The 26,459-nt window shown below is 36.0% G+C and overlaps 1 protein-coding gene across 2 annotated transcripts in view; it reads left to right on the forward strand.

Annotated features, from left to right (window-relative positions):
- Positions 1–26,459, forward strand: part of opcml (opioid binding protein/cell adhesion molecule-like) — a 245,374-nt gene that overhangs the window by 134,680 nt on the left and 84,235 nt on the right. For both annotated transcript variants that reach the window (XM_073829184.1, XM_073829183.1), the window contains one exon: positions 21,095–21,327. In XM_073829184.1, the coding sequence (XP_073685285.1) occupies positions 21,095–21,327 (233 nt within the window). The remainder of the gene's footprint in view (positions 1–21,094; positions 21,328–26,459) is intronic.

Genomic DNA, 26,459 nt, shown 5'->3' on the forward strand with positions numbered 1-26,459 from the left:
TAGCCAAAAAGCCACGTGTTGACTGTGAAATTTATATGCATTTATGGTACATTTCCGTGTCAATCCATGTTCATTTTTACAGCGAACAATGCACTGTAACATTAATTCAGCGCATACAGCGCAGCAAAAAATAGACTCGGTGCCGAAACGATCGCTGCACTGCTGCAAAGGCACCGCTTCTAGGACGTACTGCCGGACAGCAACCGCGTGCAGTGTGAACGCTCTAATCCGTTAACATGGTTGCTGAAAAGAATATGTAAGAAAGAATATGCCCACTGGCATAACGATGCAGAAAAAGTCATAAAAAAATCCCCACCACCAATCTGCAGAACAGTCTTTAAATAATAATCTTTTCTTTGAGATAATGTCCAAAATTGTGCATGGTGAAGTGGCTGTCCCTAATTTAGATGCCACTCACACTAATGACATTTTGGAGTTTAATAGAGTGACCTCTGGGCTTTCTCTATAGACATGTGCAAATGGAGATTAATCAATGTACAAATATGCATTTGTTTTGTAGAAAATTAAAGGTTCGCACTGGAACAAAGGAAAAAGAAATACTATGCACACCCCTTTTCGAGTGACCTTTTAATACAGATTTCATAGCGCCTATAATTTCAATATGAAGCAGAACGAGAACAAAAGAAACTCGAAATGCAATTTAAATGGAATAGCAATTGTTTCCTCACAAGACCTTCCTGGATCTTCCTATACTGCATGCACAGAGCATAACGTATCACTGCCTGGCAGCGCAAACCTCTGCTCATGCCCTCGTTTCCTTAGAGGTGCAAATACAATCTTTTTGCTTTCAGCGCTGTCTGCGGTATATGTGTGTGTGTATGCGTGAGAACTGATGAAGTGCCAGTGCTTCCAAAAGGAACACGAATGGGCTCTCAGGTGTTTTATAAAAGATTGCAGTGCGGTTTTAGATTAGTGCACATCAGGATTTCCTTTGAAGACAATGGTGTGGTAATTAGGTAGAGTTCTGCAGTAAAAGTGGACGTGATTGTATCAGGGTCTCCAAAGACCATCATCGACAAAAGCCCAAAGTAATGCAAAGTCAAGCACTGGAGGCTATTAGGCATTTCTGTGCTATCAAAAACATTAGGAGACTTTCATAAAGTAGGATGCTATCTGCTGACGCTCATAATCAATGTCTTTTCATGCAGATTCAAGCTCTGGCTGTTATGTAATGCATAGTTTCAGCCTCAAACGACACGTCCACGGTCCAACCGCAGTCAGTTGCTGGCTGTCTGATGTGTTTAGCACATAAAACTGGCAGAATATGTCAGTTCTGATCGGATTGGCTTCACTGATAATCAGTTTTAAAAGTTGGCAATCTTACCCGTCAATCAGACAGTTACTTCCTGTCTGAGTAGATGGATTTTGGCCATTATCTGCATTGAGGACTCGAAAATCTTGCATTTATAGTAACTTATTAGCTTCTTACCACATAGCATGCTTTGAATTCCTACTGACTTTCTGTGGATTAATTGCAGGCTCACTTCTCGCAAAGAAACCTGAGGTTAAGTGCCCAGCTCAAGGGCACAATGGTGATAGAGCAGGACTGTGATATTAGTAAGTCCCCAGTTCCTGTCCCACTCCTGCTCGGGGCTGAACCTTTGTGTCTGCGGTACAGAATCTTAACTATTAGGCTACTGCAACCCATGTATTTGCTTGACAGAGAGTTTGACATCTTGAGAGCTAAATCATCTTGAGGTAAAACCTCACAGGCAGCTTGAAGGGGCTATTGTTTTCCCTGGGAATAAAATGTGCTGTAATTAAACTGAAATGGGTTCAGACTTCCCTTCTGTACGACTGCCATGATTTTCAATCTGCTGGTGTGTGAGTGGGCTGGATAGATTTTAATGTATAGACAGCTGTCACAAAACTCTTATGGTTTTAGAGGAAATGAATTGTCACAATCCAAGAAATGTAATTTTTTTTCTAAAAGTGGGAAAGAACATTTCTATTATTCAGCTGATTTTTTTCCAAATAGAGCATCCATCTCCAAAAATGAGTCTGAATGCTTACTAACACTATAAGTTCACCGCAGGACTTCTCTCATTACTTATCAACATGTGTACTGGCTTATGTTAGGTACTAGTGTACACTTTGTAGTAATATTTCTTTAATGATGTGCCTAAACAGTCTATTTTTCGAAAATACTGAAAATTTTAAAATCAAGGTTATGAATTATGTACACCATTCAGAAGTTTGGGTCAGAAAGTTTATATATATATATATATATCTATATCTATATCTATATATATATATATATATATATATATATATATATATATATATATATATATATATATATATATATATATATATCTATAAATATATATATATCTATATCTATCTATCTATCTATCTATCTATCTATCTATATATATATATATATATATATATATATATATATATATATATAAATCAAGGATGCATTACATTGATTAACAGTCAAATGTTTTTGGACTGTAAAATTTTAATTTATTATTATTTTTTTTTTAAATAAGTCTCTCCTGCTCACCAAGCCAAGTTGTTCATTTATTTGATCCAAAGAACAGCAAAACAGTAAAAAAAAATATATTTAAAATAACTGTTTTCTATTTAAATATATTTTAAAATAGAATTTATTCCTGTGATTTCAGTGAATTTTTGGCAGCATTACTCTAGTCACATTATCCTTCAGAAATCATTCTAATATTCTGATTTGCTGCTCAAAAAACATGTATTATTATTATGTTGAAAACAGGTGAGTACAACTTTTTTATGGTTCTTTGATGAATAGAAAGTTCAGAAGAACAGCATTTATCTGACATAGAAACCTTTTGTAACATTATAAATGTCTTAATCATCACTTTTAATCAATTTAAAGCATCCTTGCTAAATAAAAATATTAATTTCTGTAATTTCTTTCCCCAAAAATAATGTTTCTTGAACAGCAAATCAGCATATTGGAGTAATGATGCCGAAAATTTAGTTTTGATCACAGGAATAAATTGCATTTGAAAATATATTCAAATAGAACATTTTAAAAATAAAAATATTGCAAAATTGTACTGTTTTTGCTGTACTTTGGATCAAATAAATGCAGGCTTGGTGAGCAGAAGAGAATTCTTTAAAAAACATAAAAAATCTTACCGTCCAAAAACTTTTGACTGGTAGTCTATTGTTACAATAGATTTCTATTTCAAATAAATGCTGTTCTTCTATTATAACTTTCTATTCATCAAAGAATCCTGGAAAAATGTATCACAGTTTCCACAAAAATATTAAGCAGCTGTTGTTAACATTCATAATAATTCATTTTCCCCCTTGAGCACCAAATCATATTAGAATGCTTTCTGAAAGATCATGTGACTGCAGCTTCATATAACTGTAATAAATTACATTTAAAAATCCATTAAAATAGAAAACGGTAATGTTAAATTGTAAGAATATTTCAGTGTTACTGTTTTTATCGTTATTCAAATGAATAAAGCCATGGTGAGCAAAAGACGCTGATTTCAAAAACATTAAAAAAACTTTTCAATGGTAGTGCATATTTGATGCCAATTTATTTCTTTTTGGATATGTGCTTTAATAATGAATCTGACTTGTCATTCTGAATATGTTTTATTGGTAAAATAGATATTCTTTTAAGGCCAATTTTTATGTGTTTTCAAATGTGCTTGAAATTCCCCACAACTGTTTAGATGTTTTTGTACAATGAGTTCATGACTACATACAGTATCCTGACCCTGGCTTTCGAGGTGAAACTGAATGAAACCGAGGTTCAGAATGGTGGCATTGCAGTCGACAGTGAATCATCGCCTCTTTCACTCGACTCGATTCTGTCCTTCACTTTCTTTATTTTTAACGTCAAGGCTTTTGACTTGGCTTTAATGCTTTACTAAAGAACGTAAACACTTCTATTCATAAGCCTTCTCAGAACGAGTTTGCCTGAAGAGGGAGAAATTGATTTTCGTGGAAGGAGAGAAGAGAAAGATAGAGTTTGTTCCCTCTGATCAGGAGTCAGTGCTTCCTTAAATGCAGAAGCTACATTCCTGGGGTTTTACAAAACATTTCATATTGTTTTGTAGAGTTGTTGGTGATTTGCTTCATACAACCCCTGGTGGAGGCCCAGACAGCACACTCACTGGCTGCCATTTGTCATTTCACCTGGCACATTTAGTCTGTGTGTGTGCAGACTTACTGTTCTCCCACTCCGAGCATTGGCAGATTATTTCTAGAAAACGGGATGTCATTATAGATAGTGGAAATAATTTGGTCTCAAAAGGTGATTTATACATTTTTTTTTATTTAAAAATAAATAACTATACGTGTCCCTGGACCACAAAACTAGTCATAAGTAGCACAGGTATATTTGTAGAAATAGCCAACAATACATTGTATGGGTCAAAATTATACTGTAGATTTTTCTGTTATGCCAAAAATCATTAGGATATTAACTAAATATCATGTTACATTAAGATATTTTGTAAATTTCCTACCGTAAATATATCAAAACTTTTAATTTTGATATATTTTTAATTAGTAATATGCATTGCTAAGAACTTCATTTGGATAACTTTAAAGGAGTTTTTCTCAGTATTTAATTTTTTTGCACCCTCAGATTTCAGGTTTTCAAATTGTAAATTCCAAATATTGTCCTATCCTAACAAACCATACAGTACATCAATAGAAAGCTTATTTATTCAGCTTTCAGATGATGTATAAAGCTCAGTTTAAAAAAATTGCCCTTAAGACTGGTTTTGTGGTCCAGGGTCACATATATTAGGGATGTAACGATATTATCAATATTGTGATACCGCAAGAGCAAAACTGTCTTGATATTATTGCGGTCACATGATGATATGAAACCATAGGTTTTCCGGGCAAAATGTGTAGTTTTTAAAATATATTTAAAATTCTTATTCTGGTCTTTAAAGTTGTGTTTTGGGCCATAATGCTTTGACGCACTAAAACCGAAAGCGCAATATAGCTTAATCCCTTCATCAAGTCTGTTTTCGTTTCCATTTCAAATTGAAGCACGCACTTCATTCAGGCGATCAGCTCGTGATCCGGTGTTTTCCACGCTTCAGAACAGATCTGTTTACAGTGAATAAATGCAGTGAACTCGTGTATTGCATGTACTGTGAGTTTAGCGTGCGTTTGGGAACACAATGGTCAACAGTTATGCTTTATTTTCGCAGCAGATGATTACAGCCTTTCACTAGATTTGTAGTGAGACGCGTTTTTGTAAGCCTGTTTTCACTTAAGCTGGAGTTTTCCGTCAAAATAAAACCTCTACTGCTGTTTCCATCAATATGAAAGCTTAAAAGTGCAGTATGAATTGCTGACAGCTGGCGATTTAAAGGGGTAACGTTACTGCAGTCTAAATTCAAAATATCTCTTTCAAGTGAAGAAATTAGTAAATACGTATTATAATTTCCCTTCTGTAGTAAAATAATATACCTATTAAATATTCATTTATTTTGCAATTGTTTTACAATTTATACCCTGTTAGACATTTCAAAGTGTTTTTACTGTTGCTTAAAGTAAGTTACTGTTATTAGGATTTACAGTACCCAACTGTATTTCAGTTTACAGTAAGGCACTGTAGTAATGTACTGCCAAATATTATTGTAATTCATTGTTTTGTATATAGATTTCATTAAATTTTTAATTTTCATATAGAATTAATTTTATAGGTCCTACTGACATTCAATTCAAACAGACACAATTATTCCAAAATGTCACATTCTTTATTTAAACATTGCATATACACAATGTGTCTTCCAATGCTGGAACAGTGCATCTTCTTCACCATTTCTCCCATCTAAGGCATTCCAGGTGCTGCTCCAAAACGTAGGCCACCTTTGCTCACCATCCACTTTGTTACATAGAGAAATTTGTTCCCTGAAAGAAAAAAAAAGAAAAAAAAAAAGAAATTACACATTTGTAAAAGACAAACCCCCATATGGAATACACAAACCTCTCAAAATCATAGTGAAGTGATTGTCTTACCATGAATTATCAGTCCCAGCATGGCTGGCCTGCTCCTGTCCGTTGTGATGCTTCACTTGAGTTGCCTTTAAACACACACACAAAATGCAGTAAATATTAAATTCTTTTTTTTTTTTTAAATCTAATGCTAAAACTAGAAAGGCAGCTAGTCATAAAACTTTTAACCTAGCAAACATACGACTTTGTATTCTCAAATAGATACTGGCCAACGTTAATTAACACGATCAAAATTTCACATTAGTTAACGTACTGCTAATATAAGATTATGCCTTGTGCGTTAAAATAATTTTATTTGGTAATTTAATAAGCTGACAGCGTCGTTTGTTAATTGAAAGTACGCAGCAGTTTACCGTGGTAAAGTTTATGTAACGTTACCATAATGTTGACGAGTAAATGTTACTAGGTTAAACTGTTGGGCAAAAATCTTACAAACCACACACAAACAGACATACAAATATATATTTTACCTTGCTTGTTGTCATATTCTCTCGTAAGGTGAATCAATACACAGCGCAGATGCTCTCCGGAACTCTCCCGCTCGCGGGTTCCATCCCCGGGGGAAACCCCCGGCTTTGCCCAGCTGGTTCCGTGTACTCAGACGCGAGCGGCGCGACGCGAGAAAAGACAGTATAGAAACCATTAAAATCCGTGATACTATCCACAATAGGTGCAGGACAGTAAACTGATGCCCCAGTATATTTCTGAAGTACAGTAGTACTCTAAGCACACTGTTTCACTCGCGCTGTTTCTGACACGAAGGATAAACTCCTGTAGCGCAAAATCCTGTCAGTCCAAATGTAAGAAATGAGGAAAAGAATTACCTCAATAGAGTGGCACCAAAGAGGTCGTTACCACAAATACAGCAGTATACAGCAATTTTTAAAAGTACAGTTAGTCTCTGTATGTGGTGTTTGACATCACAGAAAATTCCCATTATGCAAAGGGAATTACAGTTATTTACTTTAAAGGGAATTTGCTGTTTTATACTGGGTGATATACAGTAAATAACTGTAGAAATTACAGAAATGTCTAACAGTGTAGCCATTACTGTCATTCTTCTTATTAAAAAGAGGGTTGAGTCTCCTTTAAAGTTCAGGTACAAGTCAAGTTTTTCTTAGAACATGGGTTGGAGCTCTTAATTTTGAACTCTCTAAGTGCATTAGATAGAATAATTTAACTTTAAAATGTGCAAAAATTTCATTTTTTTCAATCCCTTATGTGCCTTTTTTTTGTTTAAATATCGCAATAAATTGTATCGCGGACTTCATATTGCAATATCGTATTGTAAGATTTTGATATAGTTACATCCCTACTATATATGAATCCACAACTATTGCAGAAATGCAAACATTTTGTTGAAAATGTAAAACTCAAGATGGTATGGTGATATGTATATCTATCTGTTGTTCTACCAGAACAACAGATATAAAATTAACCTTTAAAAAACAGTAGATCTTCACAGTTAAACACTTAAAAAAAACATTTTTATTTAAGCTTTATTAGTTATTATAAAAAATATTTTATTAAAATTGATTAATTAATTTATATAGGTCTGTCTCAGCAGATCTTCATGCACACATTCTGTGCTAGTTTTCACGCTTTTTTCCTACTTTGCAAAGTCTGGTAATTATTTCCAAGTGTTTCTTTGCACAAATGTCTTTGTCGCAGTGGCTGATTGGTGAATCACGGTTAAAAATGACAGAGCAGAAAAATGAAGATTAATCAGGCCCCCAGACTGCCTACATCCTGTGCCCGCTAGACACGCCACGCTGCTTTCAACCAATCAGAACAATGATGACTTGGAAATTTTCTGGACCACCTGTACAGATTCTATTAGCAGCACATGCTTTGGCTTTTGATTGGCCTAATAACCTCCCACGATTCCTCATGTGTTTCATGCATTGAGAGCTAATGATTATGTTGTGGAGGTGATATCGCTCTGAGATTTTGCATTTAGATAAAAGATGTGCTGTCTTTGTAAACATAATTTTGTTCATGTGCCGATTACCCAGCTAGGTCTAGATATAAGTGGAGAGAATCGGTACTCCTCTGTAAAAGGATAATCTTGCATGTTGTTTTTTTAGCTAGAGTAATATTGACTTACTGGAAGTTTCTCACAGGATTTCATTAGTGCCTGTAAAACATTTTGAGATTCTGTCACTCCCACTTTCTCACATCAAAGTGAGTTGAATTCACTTATGCACCTCTTGCAAATGTTAGTCGTGCAAATACTAAGTGTATTTACTTTTCCCGTAGTATTAGAATAATTTCCCTCATATGAACTCCCAAACCACACAGCTCATGACTTTTTTCTCTTTCGTTCTCTCCCCCCATGTTCTTTCCTTTCACTTTATCTTTTCTAAAAAAAAAAAAAAAAAAAAAATGTTAAGCCCGGAGTGCTGGTGCACCCACAGTATTATCAGGTATCAGAATCGTATCATTGCAGCTAGATAAAGCAGAATTGAATCAGGCTGATGATAGGCAGTAGGTGTATCTTGGCTTTATCAGTTATCTACATTCTCACTCTCACGCTGTGGGGACTTGTTTCTATTCATTGGCGTTGCCGGCAGTCATTCTGCCCCAGTCATGCGTATCTGGAAGACATTTTGAGCTGTCAATTGGAGACAGAGAAATGCACAGCACCCCCAAGAAATGGTCAGGAAAGGATGCAAATTTCTGAAGTACACAATGACAGAAAAATCACACCGCAAGGAAAGAGGAAAACAACACCCCACTCCCTATCTATCTATCTATTTTCTTATGTGCCCAAAAATGAAATGAACTTTTAAAGGGATAGTTCACCCAAAAATGAAAATTCTGTCATTAACTACTCCCCCTCATGTCGTTCCAATTCTTTGTTTATCCTCAGAACACAACTTAAGATATTTTTGAATAAATCCAAGAGCTTTCTGATCCTGCATAGACAGCAACACAACTACCACATTCAAGGCCCAAAAAGGTAGTAAAGACATTGTTAAAATAGTCAATATGGAATCAGTGGTTCAACCTTAATTTTATGAAGCTATGAGAATACGTTTGTGTGCGAAGAAAACAACGACTTTATTCAACAGTTTATTCTTGGTGTTACTCCCTTGAATGCGTGGCGGAGACTGACACGTAAGAGAGGAAATGATTGAATAAAGTTATTATTTTTGTTTTCTTTGCACACAAAAAGTATTCTGGCCATTCATAAAATTACGATTGAACCATTGATGTCACATGGACTATTTTAACTACTTTTTACTACCTTTCTGGGTCTTCAATGTGTCAGTTGTATTGCTATTTATCAGGGTTTGTACAGATACGAAAATGAAATTCCAGAACTTTTAAAGGAACACTCCACTTTTTTTGGAAATAGGCTCTTTCTCCAACTCCCCTCGAGTTAATAAGTTGATTTTTACCGTTTTGAAATCCATTCAGCCGTTCTCCTGTTCTGGCGATATCACTTTTAGCATAGCTTAGCATAGATCATTGAATCCTATTAGACCAATAGCATCATGTTCAAAAATGACCAACGAGTTTCCATATTTGTCCTATTTGAAACTTGACCCTTCTGCAGTTATATCGTGTACTAAGGCCGGCGGAAAATGTAAAGATGCGATTTTCTAGGCCGATAAGATTAGGAACTGCACTCCCATTCCGGCGTAATAGTCAAGGAAGTTTGCTGCCGTAACATGGCCGAAGCAGGCGCATTAATATGACGCAGCACATTGCAGCACAACATGACCAACTGCATGCACAGGGAGCATTCCTCGTTGGAAGTTACCTAGCTGGGAACTAATTTCAGGCGCTGCGTGATTTTACTGCGCCTGCTGCGTCCATATTACGGCAGCAAACTTCCTTGACTATTACACCGGAATGGGAGTGTAGTTCCTAATCTATTGGTCTAATAGGATTCAATGATCTATGCTAAGCTATGCTAAAAGTGATATCGCCAGAACAGGAGAATGGCTGAATGGATTTCAAAACGGTAAAAATCAACTTATTAACTCAAGGGGAGTTGGAGAATGAGCCTATTTCCAAAAAAAGTGGAGTGTTCCTTTAAGGACTTTTCAAGCCCTAATTCTTTTTAAGGACTTCAGTCAGAGATCTCACTTATCAAAGAATGTCTTCTCTTTCTAATTACAAAAAAATATAAATAGATAAATAAAAAGAATACTAATAGTAATAAAACAAAATGGCAAAAATAAAGTGAAGCACATGCAAAGTATTACTACTAAAGTATTACAAAATATACCACACTTTTACTATTGTAAATCAATTGTTAATTTTAATTTGTGTATATTTTTTTCCCCTTTGTTTTTATAACTGTCCTACCTTAATTGTTTAATGTTTTCTACTGTTTAAGAAAAAAAAAATCTGAAAATCCTCCAAAATCCTGATCTGAATCAAATGATCCGCGTTCTGAAGTTCCAATCTAAAGAAAAAAAAAAAAAAAAAAAAAAAAAATTGCGAACCTGCTCCAAAGTTCTGATCACAAATCATTTGACAAAGGTCATTTCAAAGGTATTCTAGATCTTAAATTTTAAAAAGTCAAAATCAAGTACTTCAAGCACCTTGTATGAACCCTGTATCTATGCAGGGTCGGAAAGCTCTCGGATTTCATCAGTAATATCTTATTTTTTGTTCCGAGGATGAACAAAGGTGTTACGGGTTTGGAAAAACATAAAGGTGAGTAATTATTGACAGAATTTTAATTTTTGCCTGAACTGTCCCTTTAAATAGAGATCTTTACAAAACAGTATGTCTTCACAGCTAAACACTATTTAAAAAGCTTTCCTCAGTTCCATGCGTATCACAAAAGTGAGCAGCCTTGGGAATCTGTATAGCGTTGTTGTGAGTTTATGAGATTTCTGTCAGATCATATTTTTAATACAAATGAACCATTCGGCTCATGTATCTTCCAGAGTGCAACCATCACTGATGTAAAGTGCAGGAATGTTAGAGAAGAAATAAAAGTTCAACCCTCCTTCTCCAAGTTCATGTGCGCTGTATCACAAGATAAAATCCTGAGCCAGACCAAGAATTTTATTAAAACCATTTATAAGGTCTTACAGTCTATGACCATTTTGTGTGTTTTGGTTTAAATATTGAAAAACATAATGGAGCATGCATCGATTAAACCTCTCTTCCGACTATTACCACGGGAACTATAAATAGGTGTCTACAGACAAGGGTCCAGATAAAGAGAAGATCATCCTGGATATCTGTCTCTGGGGAAATTCTGTGAATTGTCATTCCATGCAGCTCTCTTTTACTGCATGCTTCAGAGTTTGTAGGGAGTGCTGGCTAAACCCCCTCAGGTTCCAAGACCAGAATCCTTTGTTTTGAGTCCAGCTGCCTGATGTTTCCGGAGGGCGATTTTCTTCTTTTCATCTTTAAATGAGACCTTGCCAACTCTTTTCTGGTGGTGGCGACCTGCAGCACCTCATGCTGATATTTTTATATGTATAAAAGATTTGCAAGTGTGTAAAACTGCTGTTAGCCATTTCAAAAAAGTTAAAAAAAGAAAAAAAAATTAAATATGTTCAAGGTGAATTTTCTTAGAAAATGACTTGTGTGTTTCCACAAAACGTCTTTTACGATTTATTTCTATATTAAATTTTTAATAATTCAGTTATTTGAAAACCTTTCAAAGTACAGTTCTCTGACCAACCTCATTCTTCTGTAAGCCACATCCTGTTTGGTATATTGCTTGTTTAAGAGATGTTGTTCACTCTTTGCATTTTTAGTGACTTGACCTTGCTTCAAGGCATATTCAACATCTCCTAGTTTTTCTCTCCTTCATGTCTTTTCACAGTTTTATCCTTTTAGGTTGCGTTTGCTTTCTGTTCTGTTTTAATGTGCCATTCTGTGCAGAATATACTTCCGCTTAGCAGTATGTCCTTCAAGGCTTATCAAGAACATTTGTACCAAAATGACTCATAAATAATCCTGCGTATGTCTTTACCGGATGCGATGCGACTTGAGGTTGTGTACATACAGTACCGCAACCACAGATCAATCAGCTTCAAGCTCGAGGTTAAACTTGAACGTACAAACAGTTGAAAATAAAATATTACTTTAAACTACTACTTATTAAACGTGTGTTTGAAATATTTGTTTACATTTATCATTTACATTACATTATTTTAGGCTTGAAATGTCAAGGTCATGGGTTTAATTCTTAAGGAATGCATGAAGTGATGCATTTGGTTAAAAAGGTACATACTTGTTCTATTGTAAATATGCAGACATATTATTAGCAATGTGTTTTCCTGTCTAAAATATTATTTTCCTTCTCAATGTGGTGTTTGCCTTCTTCAGCACAGTTTCCGGTGAAGCTTTGGGTCTTTGATGTGGAGATACCGCTGTGTGGGACAAAGCAAACGGCAGTGTTTATCGGGCTTGTCTGTCTCTCGTGTTCTTGAGTGATGGGCCAAAAATGGCAGTTTCTCTTCATACTTCTGCAAGCCATTCATCCACATGACTAGTTAGCTATGGAGGTGGGCTGAGGCCTTCAGACGGATCCTCTGAGGACTGACACAAATAGAATGTTAGTGCATCCACCTTGAAAGCAGTGACAAAAGTGGCAATCACAAGTGGCGGCCTGTACTATTGTACTGTTATTTCAATTCAAACGAGGGCCACGGCTCACTCAGGAGACTTGAATGGGGTACAGAAAAGCAAACGCTTTTGCTTTCGCAGTGGGAAAATTTTTTGAAAGCATCTGCAGGAAATGCATAACACCATGGCTACAAACTACTTCAAGAACTATTCTCAGCAAAAAAATGATTTGGTTCGCATTCTAGTTCTACTCCAAATCATAAAATAATTTAAATAGTGTACATTTAAAATATTTTATTCGCATTTTGCTTGGAATAGAATAGCTCACTGATTCTTGAGACATGGGACAAAACATGTCCAGCAATTGTAACTGCTATTAGCTTTAAAAATGAAAATATTTTCAATTGTAAATGTTATGAGGGATTAATAATAGACTGTATTTAACACAAGTACCACAAACCATTCAATTTAATTTGATCATTATTATATCAAATCTATGGCACTTTTTGTCTTCTCACAACATCAAAAACATTGTCCACAGAGAGGAGTTCAATTGTTCATAAGCAATAAAATAGATAAAAATGTTTTTTTAATAATGAAAAAGAGCTTGTTTTATCAAAAGCAACACTTAGTAATATCTCATATCAAAGCAGGGTTGTTTTTTAAGAACACATGCGTGTTTAACAAGGTTTCAAAGTTGTGTCCCCACTTTTTATCTACACCTAGCATCAACAGAGTAAACAAAATAGCTACTAGATATACTCCTGTCAGATGTCACCGCTGTAAAATTTTCTGTCTGACGGTGGTGATGGGCCAATGACAGAGTTCACATTCAACATGAAGTCATCATATTTTTGGGGTTTTCAAGTCATTTTTAATTACATTAAATATAAAATAGTGAATTTGATAGTTAAAATGACTACAAATTCAGGTTTTCGTCACCACCATCAGATGTGTCACCATCAGATAAATATTATCTTTTATAATATTATTATTATAACATTTGATTATGGTTTTTTTATTTTTGTTGAGGAATTGCTGCTCACATGTGAAAATGTAATCTGTCTACTAACATGAGAATGTGTTTTGAAATGTTAAAAAACAAATTAGTGATGGCAAGGTAAAAAGCACATTTTGATAAAAAATTGAAAAGTTGGGAGGTTGAATCAAAGCATAGCTCAGTAGCTTAGTACATGGAAGATTTAAAAATATAGTTCAATTTGTCTAAAGGTTTTATTTTTTCCATATTTCACCTTGTTTTGTCCCACTTCGTGATGTTTTATTAACAAGTTTCGGGAGGAGTTCGCACAGATAATTAACACGGCCAATTCACCCTTAGCAATCACTTTCCCTAACCAATCAGCACAGGAAAAATCCCGATAAATAACACAACAATCCTACCTTCATCATCTCTTGTCTTGTCAACGCCCCTCCTCCTACCCGTCTCCTCACCTTCAGCCCATGGGGGGAGCGCTTATAGGGTTCGGGCCAGTGCTGAGCTCGGACCCCTCCCCCCGGGCGGGGGAGAGCCACGGGCTCGGGAATGACTACCGAGCTCGAGGCCCTCTCCCGGACAGCACGCCAAATACGCACAACCTTTCGCTCAGTTCATTATCTGTAAGAGAGAACTCGTGAATCAAGAATCAGTGAGCTCAAATATTTAGAATGGTAAGGTAGTCTGCAGGGTCTTTGACAAAATGTTTTTGGAAGTCTATTGTGCTTACTTGAAGCTGCTTTGATTTGCTCAAATATACAGTAAAAGCATCATTATTGTGAAATAATATTAAAAATTAAAAAATATTTCATTATGTATTTATTTATTTATTGGAAAGCTCAATTTTGTGCTGTCAAATATGTTTGATCAGTTATTGCTGAATGTAAACAGGAAGTCAAGGTTTGTAGTATTTTCTGGTGCAAAGCATATTTGAACTGAACATCCATTAAAAAAAGCATTTTGACATTTAGAAGGGGACATCAGATGCCCATGTTCCACAAATTGGTACGATCCTTTAGGGTCTTCATGAAATGTCTGCAACATATTTTGTTTAAAATTCATCAATGGTTGTGTAAAAAAAAAAAAAACACTTTTACCTTGTCAAAAACAGCTCTGTTCACAGTGAGCTGTTTTGGTGCATGCCTCTTTAAATGATAATGAGCTACTGCTCATTCCGCCCCTCTCTTCCGTAGAAGAGGGAAGGCGATTTGGAAATGATCATTAAAAATATAAAGTGTGAGACTTACTTTTTCTGAAGGTGCAGCTGGATCGTGAACAGTGGGTACTACTCAAACTGATTTCAACTTTTTAGCAAAATGTCCCTCATTCAGAAAGCAGTCTGGAGTAATGTTTTGCACATACATAAATTAAGTGTATTCGGTGGCGCATTACCATTAAAAACTAAACTAATCCACTGTATCCTCTGTGGCTCTGATGACGGCAGAGAATGAAGATTTTATGTTCACTTTTACATCCAATTACAAAACACCTTCACTGCTTACGATACTGTAAAAAGTGATAAGTTGGCTTAACTTAAACAAGTTGAGGTAACCCGTTGCCTTAAGTAAATAAACTTCATGCATAATTTTAAAAATAAGTTAAGTGAATTGTCAAGTTCAAAACATATAATGTTTTGTCAAAAACATTATATAATGTTTTGACCATTTCTGAAAAATTCAAACCAAAGCAAAAAGGACTTGCTGAAGGTATGCTATTTCACGCTGCATCTTAATGTGTGGTTTTCTGTGAAACAGTATTTGTTACTTTTTATACAGTATATATCCCACATTCTGCTAATCCCAATATGAAACTCTCGACACTGCTGTCTGTGTCTGGTTGGGGAAATCATTCCTGTTTCCCCTCTATCTGAAAGCCCAAACAGAGTGGCCACCATTCATTGCCCCTGGTGTAATGGCCTTCATCAGTCTCCCATCACATAAAGCCTGCCTGTCATTAATCTCGCCCTGAGACCACATGGCCGTCTGCCGACAATGATCTGCAAGCACCGAATCCCCACAGCACAGAGTCTCACTGACCTACTCATATCTTAAAAAGGCACAGCAGCGATATGAAAAATATGGCAGGTGTCATTTCATGAAATGGCCTTTCGTTTTCATCACCCAAACATTAAAAAACGGTGGTGCCCTATATGTTTGTCAGAGATTTAACCCTTATTTAGGCTATGAGTTTTTTATTGAGTTTTAGTAAGACAGTTAAGAGTGTTAAAGGGATAGTTCACCCAAAAATTAAAATTCTGTCATTAATTACTCACCCTCATGTCGTTCCAAACCCATAAGAACATCATTCATCTTCGGAACACAAATTAAGATGAAATCCGAGAGCTTTCTGACCCTGCATAGAGAGCAACGCAACTGACACGTTCCAGGCCGAGAAAGGTAGTAAGAACATTGTTATAATAGTCAATGTTAGGGCTCTACGCTTACTTTTCTTTTTAGGAGCACTTAGACAATTTAGAAGCACAGTCAAAATTTCAAGAGCACCTTCTAATCAATAATAAAAAATCTGATAAAAAATTTGCCTTCCTATCACAAGGTCATATTTGACTCCTTAAAGTGATTTACAGGGAAATTTTGTTTTTACCTTTGTAATGCCATTTTTGGCAACTTAAAAATATGTCATCTTTTGTCAAATTTAAATATATATATATATATATATATATATATATATATATATATATATATATATATATATATATATATATATATAAAAAGCTTTTTAAAATTTCTAATTAAAACAGCAGAATAAGAAGTAGAATGAGAACAAGTTATCAATCAAATGATATCAGTATTAACAAAATCTATTTGTACTACAGAGGTAGCATAGAAAAACACAAAAGTGGCTTCTAGGTGTATTTTCATATGTTTAATGAGGTTTAGAGGTGGCATGAGTGCAGTCAAATTCATAAATTCATGTTGAGATTAATGTTTTAAATATAAAATTTTGAATACAGAAATATTAAATGATTTAAATAACTAAAAAGATACTTTAAAAATTAAACTAAATATGCCAGTAGGTGGCAGCAAGTCACTGAAATTACGGAATCATATCATTCATTTGATTCGTTCGAAAGGCTGATTCATTCAGGAATAAAGCAAGTGACTGTCTTTATGAATGTGAAGTTGAATCATTGACTCCCTAGATTTGTTTAAAAATGCACGTTTGTTCATAAACAAAACACTGCTGTGTTTGAATGGAGATGCGCAGCGGCTCAGTTGTGACTTGTTTCGGACTATTTTTGACGACGAAATGAGCAAAATCAGCAAAACCCTGTCAGACAATGTAAGTCACTTAATATTAACTTCTTGTTTATTCTCAAAAATACAAAAAGTATTCTCGTAGCTATATATTATTATGGTTGAACTATTGATGTCACATGGACTATTTTAACGATGCCCTACCTTTCTGGGCCTTAACGGTGGTAGTTGTGTTGCTGTCTATGCAGGGTCAGAAAGCTTTTGGATTTCATCAAAAATATCTTAATTTGTGTTGCAAAGATGAATGAAAACTTACAGTTTTGGGTGAACTATCTCTTTAAATCCTTAACACTAGATCTAGAATTTGTCAGAATATACTTCATCTCTATAGGGTAAATTTTTTTGTTTGATTTTAGGTGTTGGTCTAGCTGATTTTCCAAGTTGATAGTCATCTAACTGGTTTTCTCATTTAAAACCAGCGAACCAGATCAATCTGACTAGGCTGGACCAGGAAACCTACTTTTGCCATTTACCTTTATTACTATATATATATATATATATATATATATATTCAGGGTGATGTCCGATATTAACCATATGGATATCAGAATGAAACTGAGCAGATGTTTAAGATTTAGCATGAATGTGAATCTGTTTTTTAATCAGCCAGATGGTTTTAAGAAGAAAGAAATGTTCAAAAAGCCTTAATTAAATGTGCGCTTTTTTCTGAATACATTACATTATATATGTTTAAGAATACATTCTTTCATTGCATAAAGTAAAAAAGCTTTATTTAGACAAAATAGCTTTTTTTTCCTGTCTAAATAAGGTTGTTGTGAAAAATATTGGTAATCCATCTATGTATTTTAGAACATGCTTGAGTTGAGAAGATATTTCTTCATATAAACGATCTCGCACCAAGGTGGCTGACAGTCCATTAGGCTGAAGTGCAAGGGACTGGTGTGACAGAGTCATTAGTTCACTGAATGAGGCCTGATCTCAGCCTGTCAATGCTGGATAATGGAGGCTCTGCCTTCCAAGAAACACCTCTTACTTTTTAGCACAGGCTGAAAAAATCTATATGCTTTTGCCTCGGCCTTAAATTTAAGTGACAGTCATTTCAAGCACAGTGAGGGCGGTCTTTTTTACATATTGCATTTATAATGGCACCATTGGTTCATATGCATATGGAAATGTGCGCACCGGCTGTTTGATATGGATCATTATGAATGTATATATGCTGTTTGATGTGAAGCGTATACTGTGTGATGACATTGCAGTGTTCTGTTTGACCCACTATTGCATAAACATAAATATTTGTATGTTTTTCAAATCAAGTCCTGTTTAGTAGCAGTTTAATTGTTTTCGAAATGTGCAATCACCTTTTTTAAACTCTCAAGTCGACAGTTTTTGTTAAAGGGCACCTATTATGCTTCCTTTTACAAGATCTAATATTGGTCTTGGGTGTCCCCAGAATGTGCCTATGAAGTTTTAGCTCAAAATACCTCAAAGATCATTTATTATAACATCTGGAAAATGTCATTTTTTCATCACAAAGAGCTGTTTTGGTGTGTATTACTTTAAATGCAAATAAGCTGCATATTCCCGCCCGGTCTTCAGAAGAGGGCACAGCGTATACATCTCTGCTTTGCATACCTACAGGAATAAAGTCAGTAGAAGCAGCTTGACTGAGAGAGAGAGAACCGGTGTTCAGCCATTCATTTGGGAGCCAAACATACCGAAAGTCAGTAAAAAAAAGTGCAATGTTACAGAGCGAACTAATCTCACCAGTGCGGCGCTGATCAATTAAAATGCTTAGATAACGTATGCACACAAGTATGGTTAAAATGTTAGCTAAGCACTATAACGACATGACATTTACAAAGCAGTCTGGAGTGCAATGATTTGCACAGACATAAGCGTATTTAGGTAACGTGTAGGCACATTACCTTGAAAAATAAAGGTAATCCACTGTTTCCTCAGTGGCTCAGATGTTGGGATAAAATGAAGACTCTTATATTCAGTCCTACATCTAAACACAGAACAATGGGATTGCTTACGAGACACTGTTGACGTTACAGCTGCTCAAGTGCGGAGAAAATAAGAGGACAGCATACAACCAAACACAACTCGCTGAGTTTAATCGAGACTAAAAATTAAGGAGTGGGTGGATTTTTTTTATCATTGTAGGGTGGTTGTGTTCACACACTGCCAACACACATTTATGTCCAAACACCACCAAGTGGATTTTGCATTATACTGTAGGTGCACTTAAAATCTAACTTTTTAGCTTTATTTTGTAGGACTATGCACCAGTTCCCATGCTTAGCCACTATGCAAACTCGTTATCTTGCATATTGCTAATCTAATCTGTCACAGGCAGACGCAGAAATTCAGGGCACGCAATCATCTGTCCCACAGTACCCCTAGAGCAGATGAGGTGTTAAGCGTCCTGCTCAGAACGGCCAGAGAAGGTGCTCACGATGGGATTGGAACCATGACCTTCCTATTCACATCGCAAGCCTTTTACCAATAAGCCCCTTAAAATGTAACTTTTGAACAGAAAATTAACTTTTGGCACAGCCTCCATATTTTCCCCATCATGCTAATGTCATTATTTTGGTGTTTAAGGCTCAGTTTGTCGCTCTCAGCCAGAATAAGGGTACAAATCCACACACTTATCAACTAGACACATATTGGGACATGATGAACAGTGCGGTGCGGAAGATGGAGGGTGCTGCGTACAGAATTAATGTGCGTAATAACATCTGGGGGAGCTTCTTCAGAGAATTTTTTTGGTATGGAGGGGAAAGGAAGCATTAAGTTAAGGGAAATTAGGCCCCACAGCACCAAGACGTTAAAATATGAACAGTAGGTTTTGCAACACTTTTAAGGTGTAAAGGCCAAGCGCAGAGCGGCTCTGGGGTTATTTTTAGACTGAAACTTAAAAAAAATCTATTGTATTGTTGGAATGTGCACAGTGATTCCCAAGCAAAAACTGCAGAGCGTGCATGATTATAGACCGGAGCTTAATCTTGTGGTTTTCTATGGTTCAAATCCTCTGCAAGCTCTCTTGCGCTCCAGCACTCTGCATAGATTAACAGAGTCTGAATGAGCTTTTCCCTTTGAAGAATATCCTGAGAAAGCATTCACTTCACACTTGCAATTGTTGCCCTCCAGATTTGCCAAAAGAGCGCTCTCTTGTTGACTAATTTTCAGAGCCGGGAAATTCACCAGTAAAGGGTCTGATAATCCATTTACTGATTTTGACCTTGAGCGTGAAGCCCTCTTAAAGACTAATATGAATTACTGCAGTGTTTTGGCATGCTGACATGAATGGTTTGGCAATGGCATTTTGAAAATCCTCAATGCACCTTGTAAAGTGTCATTGATGAAAACCATGTCAACACAGCACATTCTGTGCCATTGTAATATCAAATAACTATTGACAAATCAAGCAAATGCCAGCTTGAACATCACAAACAAACACTATGAAAACAGTCTTTTTTTGTCTTTTGTGAAAGTACACTGCTGTGCATGGAATTGCGGCTTCAGTTTTTTAATATGTAGCTCTGACTTTCAATTAGTCCTAACCTTTAGAGCCGTCACTCAAAAGTTTAGAAAAGGGTAAAAAAGATAAGTATAGGGAACGCCTCTAGGTCTTTTTCTGCGGTTTTGAAATGTCCTTTCCTCTGAAGGAGACAAATGTAGTGTCATAGCCAGATTCTTCTGAACTGAAAGGTGGCTATCGCCCAAGAATTGCCCTAATTTTTTCCTCACGGCTATTTGAAATGGATGAGGTGAAAAGCTATTGTAATTTTCCAACCGGTACTCGAGATCTGTGAAAGAAAGGGAGAGAAAAAGGACAGATATCTGTTTATATTACCCGTTGCCCTGTCACACATTTTTACTTTTGTATTCCAAGGAAAGCTAAAGTGATATTATGGGCATTTCTCCAGTAAAGTCTGTTGAATTGAGGGTTAGGCTTGGGGTTAGGACTCCAGTATTGCATCTAGAATATAAAACATTGTTTTCTCGGCTTTTTCTTCAAGTAGAAGTTAGCTTGACCTTTTCCTACTGTAGGACTTAAAGAAAGTGTAGTAGCTGTTAATTGGACATGCTATCCCAACATGACTTTCTCATTTAGCTATAACACTTTGCATTTTATTATAGTTTCTCAAAATGTTTCCAACCTAATTCAAACTAAGTTGTGAAATTGCTGTGGCAATGCCTTCTGGCCCTGTAAACCCCTGTGGATCCTATTTTTACATTAACATATGGCAAGCAATCATATTTTTCCTCTTCTGTTTTTGTCGTTCAACAGGTGCAATGTGGACAACAAAGTATCACGGGTGGCATGGCTCAACCGGACCACGATTCTTTTCACTGGGAATGAAAAATGGTCATTGGACCCCAGGGTGGTTCTACTAAACACAGCAGTCACTGAATACAGTATAAAGATCTTAAATGTGAACTTATACGACGAAGGGCCGTACGTGTGTTCCATCCTCACAAACAAGAAACCAGAATCGACAAAAGTGCACCTCATCGTACAAGGTAAATCTTGAGAGGGTTTTTCACATCTCTTAAAGTGAATATCGTTTAATGTGCGGATGAAGAAAGCTTGTCAAAAACTAGCTTCGCGTTGGTTTGGGATTTTGTTGACATTTCAGTTGGGTAAATAACGGTTGACAAACAACTTTGATTCTCCTTTTCTAGGCTGATGTAATTAAATGAAACTCAGCAGATGTGACTCCCGGTGATGAAATTGGGATTTAATCTGGGTGTAATTTCAAAATCGTTGATGGATATTGATTTAAGACATGCAGCCCAGAGAGCAACGGAAAAATAGAGCAGAGGCTTTGTTTTCTCCTCACTAAATCAAGTGTCAATACCCAGACCTTTGTCATGATTTACAGTGCAGTCGATCGCCTTCATATTCGCGGTCCAAAAAACAATTAACATCGCTTGTAGCCAAATCCATCTCGGTTTGGGGTACGCAAATCAGATATGCGCCAAAAACCAGTAACGCAGTTTTTATCACATTTCTCAGACCATCTGCGGAGTCAGAAAAAGTGTCAGATTTCCCGCATTTCAGTGGGAAAAAGTGTTTTGGTAATAAAATGGCGCCTTATCAAATGCTCATTAACCTTTACTGCTTTGTCCTGACACTAATTACTGAAAGCTTAAATAACTGAACAAATAGACCAAGGTAAGGTGCTTATTTTTTCTGATTAGACACACAAAGCACAAATTGGAGTTTGGCTCACCTGTTCAAGTTCCCTTAACCTGCAATTCAATTAATTATAAAGTCTTCATCCCAGTTTTAATAAATCAATCATTGGCCGTCCTTGCTGTATCGTGCAGTTCAACGCTCCGCATCTGCATGGCACAACATAAGCATGCGGGAGTGGGTGTTGTGGCACTCAAAAGTGCACTTAAGATATTGAATTGTTTGCAGCAGGCTTCTTTTCCCTTACACCCCATAGTTGCATGCTGAGTGGTGTACAATTTCAGCATAGCGTTCTTGAGAATGGATCTGAGAGCTTTCTGAACAGATGGGGTCTTGGTGTGCCTTTACTGTAATGCTTTATCTCAGCTTTGTTAAATCTTGCCACGCTCAGCTAAAGTCTGCCTACACAAACTGTAGCGCTCTGTCTATTTCCGTCATCAAGTGTGGCTCTATTCCTCTTAAACTCTGAAGCTTGTTATTGCGTCGACTCTGCTAAAAATTCAAAGAGCGCCTACGGTATCGTTCTCACATATCTCGCTTGACATCTGCGTGCTTGTTTTTAAGTGTCCTAACATACTTCACGCTTGCTCCCGTTCCGGTTTTAGGTCACTCATTAGCATTTCTCGAATGGGACAGCGTGCCATTAGATTTCGCATTTGCCGTCCTGTAGCGTATCAGCGCTACATCTATTTATGTGGTTGATGACTGCAGCTGGAGGTATGTGTCTCTGTAAATGGCCTCATCGTCTTCCGCGTTATCGATCGGATGCATCGATCAGATGCAACGTGAGAGGAGACATGCGACGCGTGAGCGTCCAGCGCAATTCGAAACCTGAGGTTTTCCTTTGAGCTCCTTCTCTGAGGTACACAAAGCATTATTCTTATAAAACCACTACATGCAGAAGACAAATGAAGGTCATTATAGTGTAAGGAGGAAACATTTTATGTACTTGCATTTAGAAGGACAAAACTGCTTAGGCCACCGGTTAATGCTCGTTAGTGCCCAAAAAATGCTAATTTTGCTAGTTAAACGAATAGTTTGTCCAAAATGAAAATTAGCTGAAAATTTACTCTGCCTCAGGCCATCCAGATGAGTTTGTATCTTCATCACATAAACAGATTTGGAGAAATTAAGCATCACATGCTCCCCAATGGATCCTCTGCAGTGAATGGGTGCCGTCAGAATTAAAGTTCAAACAGCTGATAACAACACAAGTAATCCATATGACTCCAGTCAATCAATTAACATCTTCTCAAAAAATTAGGCCATTTTTTAACTCAAACCGCTGCTTCTCATTAAATTACGTGTCCTTTCTCCATAATATTGCTTTCTCCAGTGAAGAAGTCGTCTCGTCTGAATCAAGAGAGAAATGTGCACAGATCAAGTGCTGTTTACAATCAAAAACAGTCTGAAAGAGCGACAATTTAAAGATAAAACACCTTACTGATGGATTTGTTTCATACAAACATGCAGTCATGTTAATTACTTACAAATGATGTATAGCTAAATTTCTCCAAATCTGTTCTAACAAAGAAACAAACTTGGATGGCCTGAGGGTGAATAAATGTTTTAGCAAATTTTTATTTTTTGGCTGACATATTCCTTTTAAGCCTAGTGTGATAAGTTGGCAGCAAACTGTCTTGTTTGTATATGTTGATATAGAGTCATTTCAGGGTACATTAGTACCACATCTGAAGAGAAAAATGATTTTGATAGCATGTACTGTAGGTTTTTATGAAAACTCAGTAGAAATGATATATCTATCAGCATAGTTTTTGGTGAAAAGCAAATGGATGTGACTAAATATGATATTCATAAAAAAAAAAAAAAATCTCCTCTCTTTCCTGATCTTCCCTTTCTAGCCCGTACTCATCTAACAGCGCCTGATATATGGTATTTTTGAGCACTTCCTATGTCGATCTGCCTCCTTAGGATGAATCACTTGTTGTATTCCCCAATTGTAAGTCGCTTTGGATAAATGAATAAATGTAAATGTAAATGAATAAATGTAAATGTAAATATGATATTCAGCTGCAGTTTCAACCTCTTCAAAGTGTTTTTGTGATATAATAAATCAGTCTTATTTTATCTCTCAGGCATATGCTTGGGAAAACAGTGCACAAAATGTTTTTACATAATTCTGTACTCAACTGAAGTGTCTTTTAAATCAATATCAAAAAGTCTGCAAGGTAAGCCGGCTAATATGAGACGAGCGAATAGGTCCCTGTTTTTTGCTATTTGCATATTTGTGATAGGTTTAGCACATTAGCTTGTTTCAAGGTCACAGGGTAGTGAGATCTGTAATGGATGAGTTCACAAAATACCTGTTTTGTCTCTCTCAGCTAGCATCAAAAGGACAGACATACACAGGTGGTGTGTAGTCTGAAGCTGGCTAGAATGGGGCTGTTGAAATGCACTCACTTGCAGCCAAGTTGGCCCTGTATTCTCGCTGAATATTATCTCCAGTTTTTGGTCTATCAAGGCTTTGCCAATGTCCTCTAATGATCATTAAAAAACTGTATTTACTTTATTTGAAATCCCAGAGAATCACGATTGTGCAGCCTAACTCAAAATGAACAGTTTCACTATTGCATATCATGCATATGTGTTTTATAGAGCAGTGTTATGTGGGTAACATCACCTGATTCCTGAAAGAGAAATGTTTCAGAACGAGCAAGGTCAGGGCAATGTTGATGCTGTTAAATGGAGCACTATTGTCCTTGTTATACCAACAAAACCTCTTTGGTTTTTTCCCAGAATAACAATGAAAACAATTGTGAGTACAAAAACAAAGAAACAGTGAGATGACTCCCAAGACGTCTTTGCACAGAGGATTTGTTCAGACAAACATGAGAGCACAGACTTGAGTGAACACATTTGAGTGATGCTTTGATTCCAGATGAAATTATGAATCCTCGTTACAAATTCTCATCTAAACTAATGAGAGAGGTGTTGGTATTTTTAGATTCATGCACAGATCTATCGTTTGTTTTTTTCCACTTATTTTCCACATGTCAATCCCAGTTTTCAAGATGTTTCTCCTTCTGCTTGAAATGTGACATTTGCTCAACAGAACATGATGTAAATCGATGGTTCGGAACTGATTTTGTTCCAGCAACGATTGGGCATCCAGTGGCAGCAACCAGCACAAGAACAGAATTAATAATTATATATAGAATTAAACCAAAATCTGCTTAAAATTGAACATAGGGATTTATTTTTTATATGTACACTCTTAAAATGAAAGGTGCTTCACAATGCCGTATAAGAACTTTTTTTGTCTAAATGGTTTTATAAAGAACCTTCAACATCTAAAGAACCTTTCTGTTCAGCAAAAGGTTCTTTGTGGCAAAAGCAGGTTCTTCAGATTATAAAAAGACAAGAAAGAGATGGTTCTTTAAAGAACCTTTGACTGAATGGTCCTTTGTGGAACCAAAAATCATTCTTCTATGGCATCGCTGCGAAGAACTTTTAAAGCATTTATTTTTAAGAGTATATGTATGGTAATTTACTAGTATTTACTTTTTCTATTTAAATATTTAATAGAATTGAATAATTGCATCTAAAATGATACCAAGGCATTTAAAATGTTACCATGAAACAATTTTTAAAAGCGTAAATTACAAATTGTCCCAATTTTCATATTCTCAGCAGACAGTATGGAAGCCCATTTCTGCAGCTGAATAAAAAATAAGAAAAGGTTATTGCAACTTTTTCTCGCAATTCTGATTGTGAGATATAAACTCAAAATTGCAAGAAATAAAGTCAGAATTGCAAGATAAAAACTCACAGTTCTTAATTTTTCTCACAAATGCGAGTTTCTGACTTTTTTCTTGTAATTCTGACTTTTTTTCTCAGAATTGTGAGATATAAACATACAATTGCAAGGTATAAAGTCCAATTTTGGGAGGGAAAAACTGCATATAAACACTTACATTCTCGTCTGGAAACCTCTTAAAACTACATTTTGTGACGCAAAAATTTTAATATTTATAAAATGATACAGGATTTGGGTGTCCGCCATGACACTCCCAAAAAAAAAAACAGACCCGGCTAGAACAAGCGGAGTGATACAAAATTGTGAAGGGCGTTCCTGTTTTCAAATCTGATTGTATGAATGTACGTGTTTATAGTCAAATATTCAGTTTGTTAATAAAGATAACGTCTATTTAAAAAACTAGCTTTGTCGTTTTCGGACGTGTAAGATCCATATCGTCAGCGGGTGTTCTGCACTCATCAATCCGCTCGAGAGTGGTCTCAACACGGCCAGATCTTCTGGAATTTACCGCTGGCTCTGATGTCTCTGTAGTGGTTACACATGACATGTAATTCGTTTTGAGTAAATCTAACGGTAGTCTTTGGTCTCATTAATCTGTTATTTGTCCCAATATTATTACTTAATAAATAAAGATATATATAAATTATATTTTAAATAATGTATGTAATAAAAGTGTTT

Source organism: Garra rufa, chromosome 23 (genome assembly GCF_049309525.1).
Source record: "Garra rufa chromosome 23, GarRuf1.0, whole genome shotgun sequence".
NCBI lineage: Eukaryota > Metazoa > Chordata > Actinopteri > Cypriniformes > Cyprinidae > Garra > Garra rufa.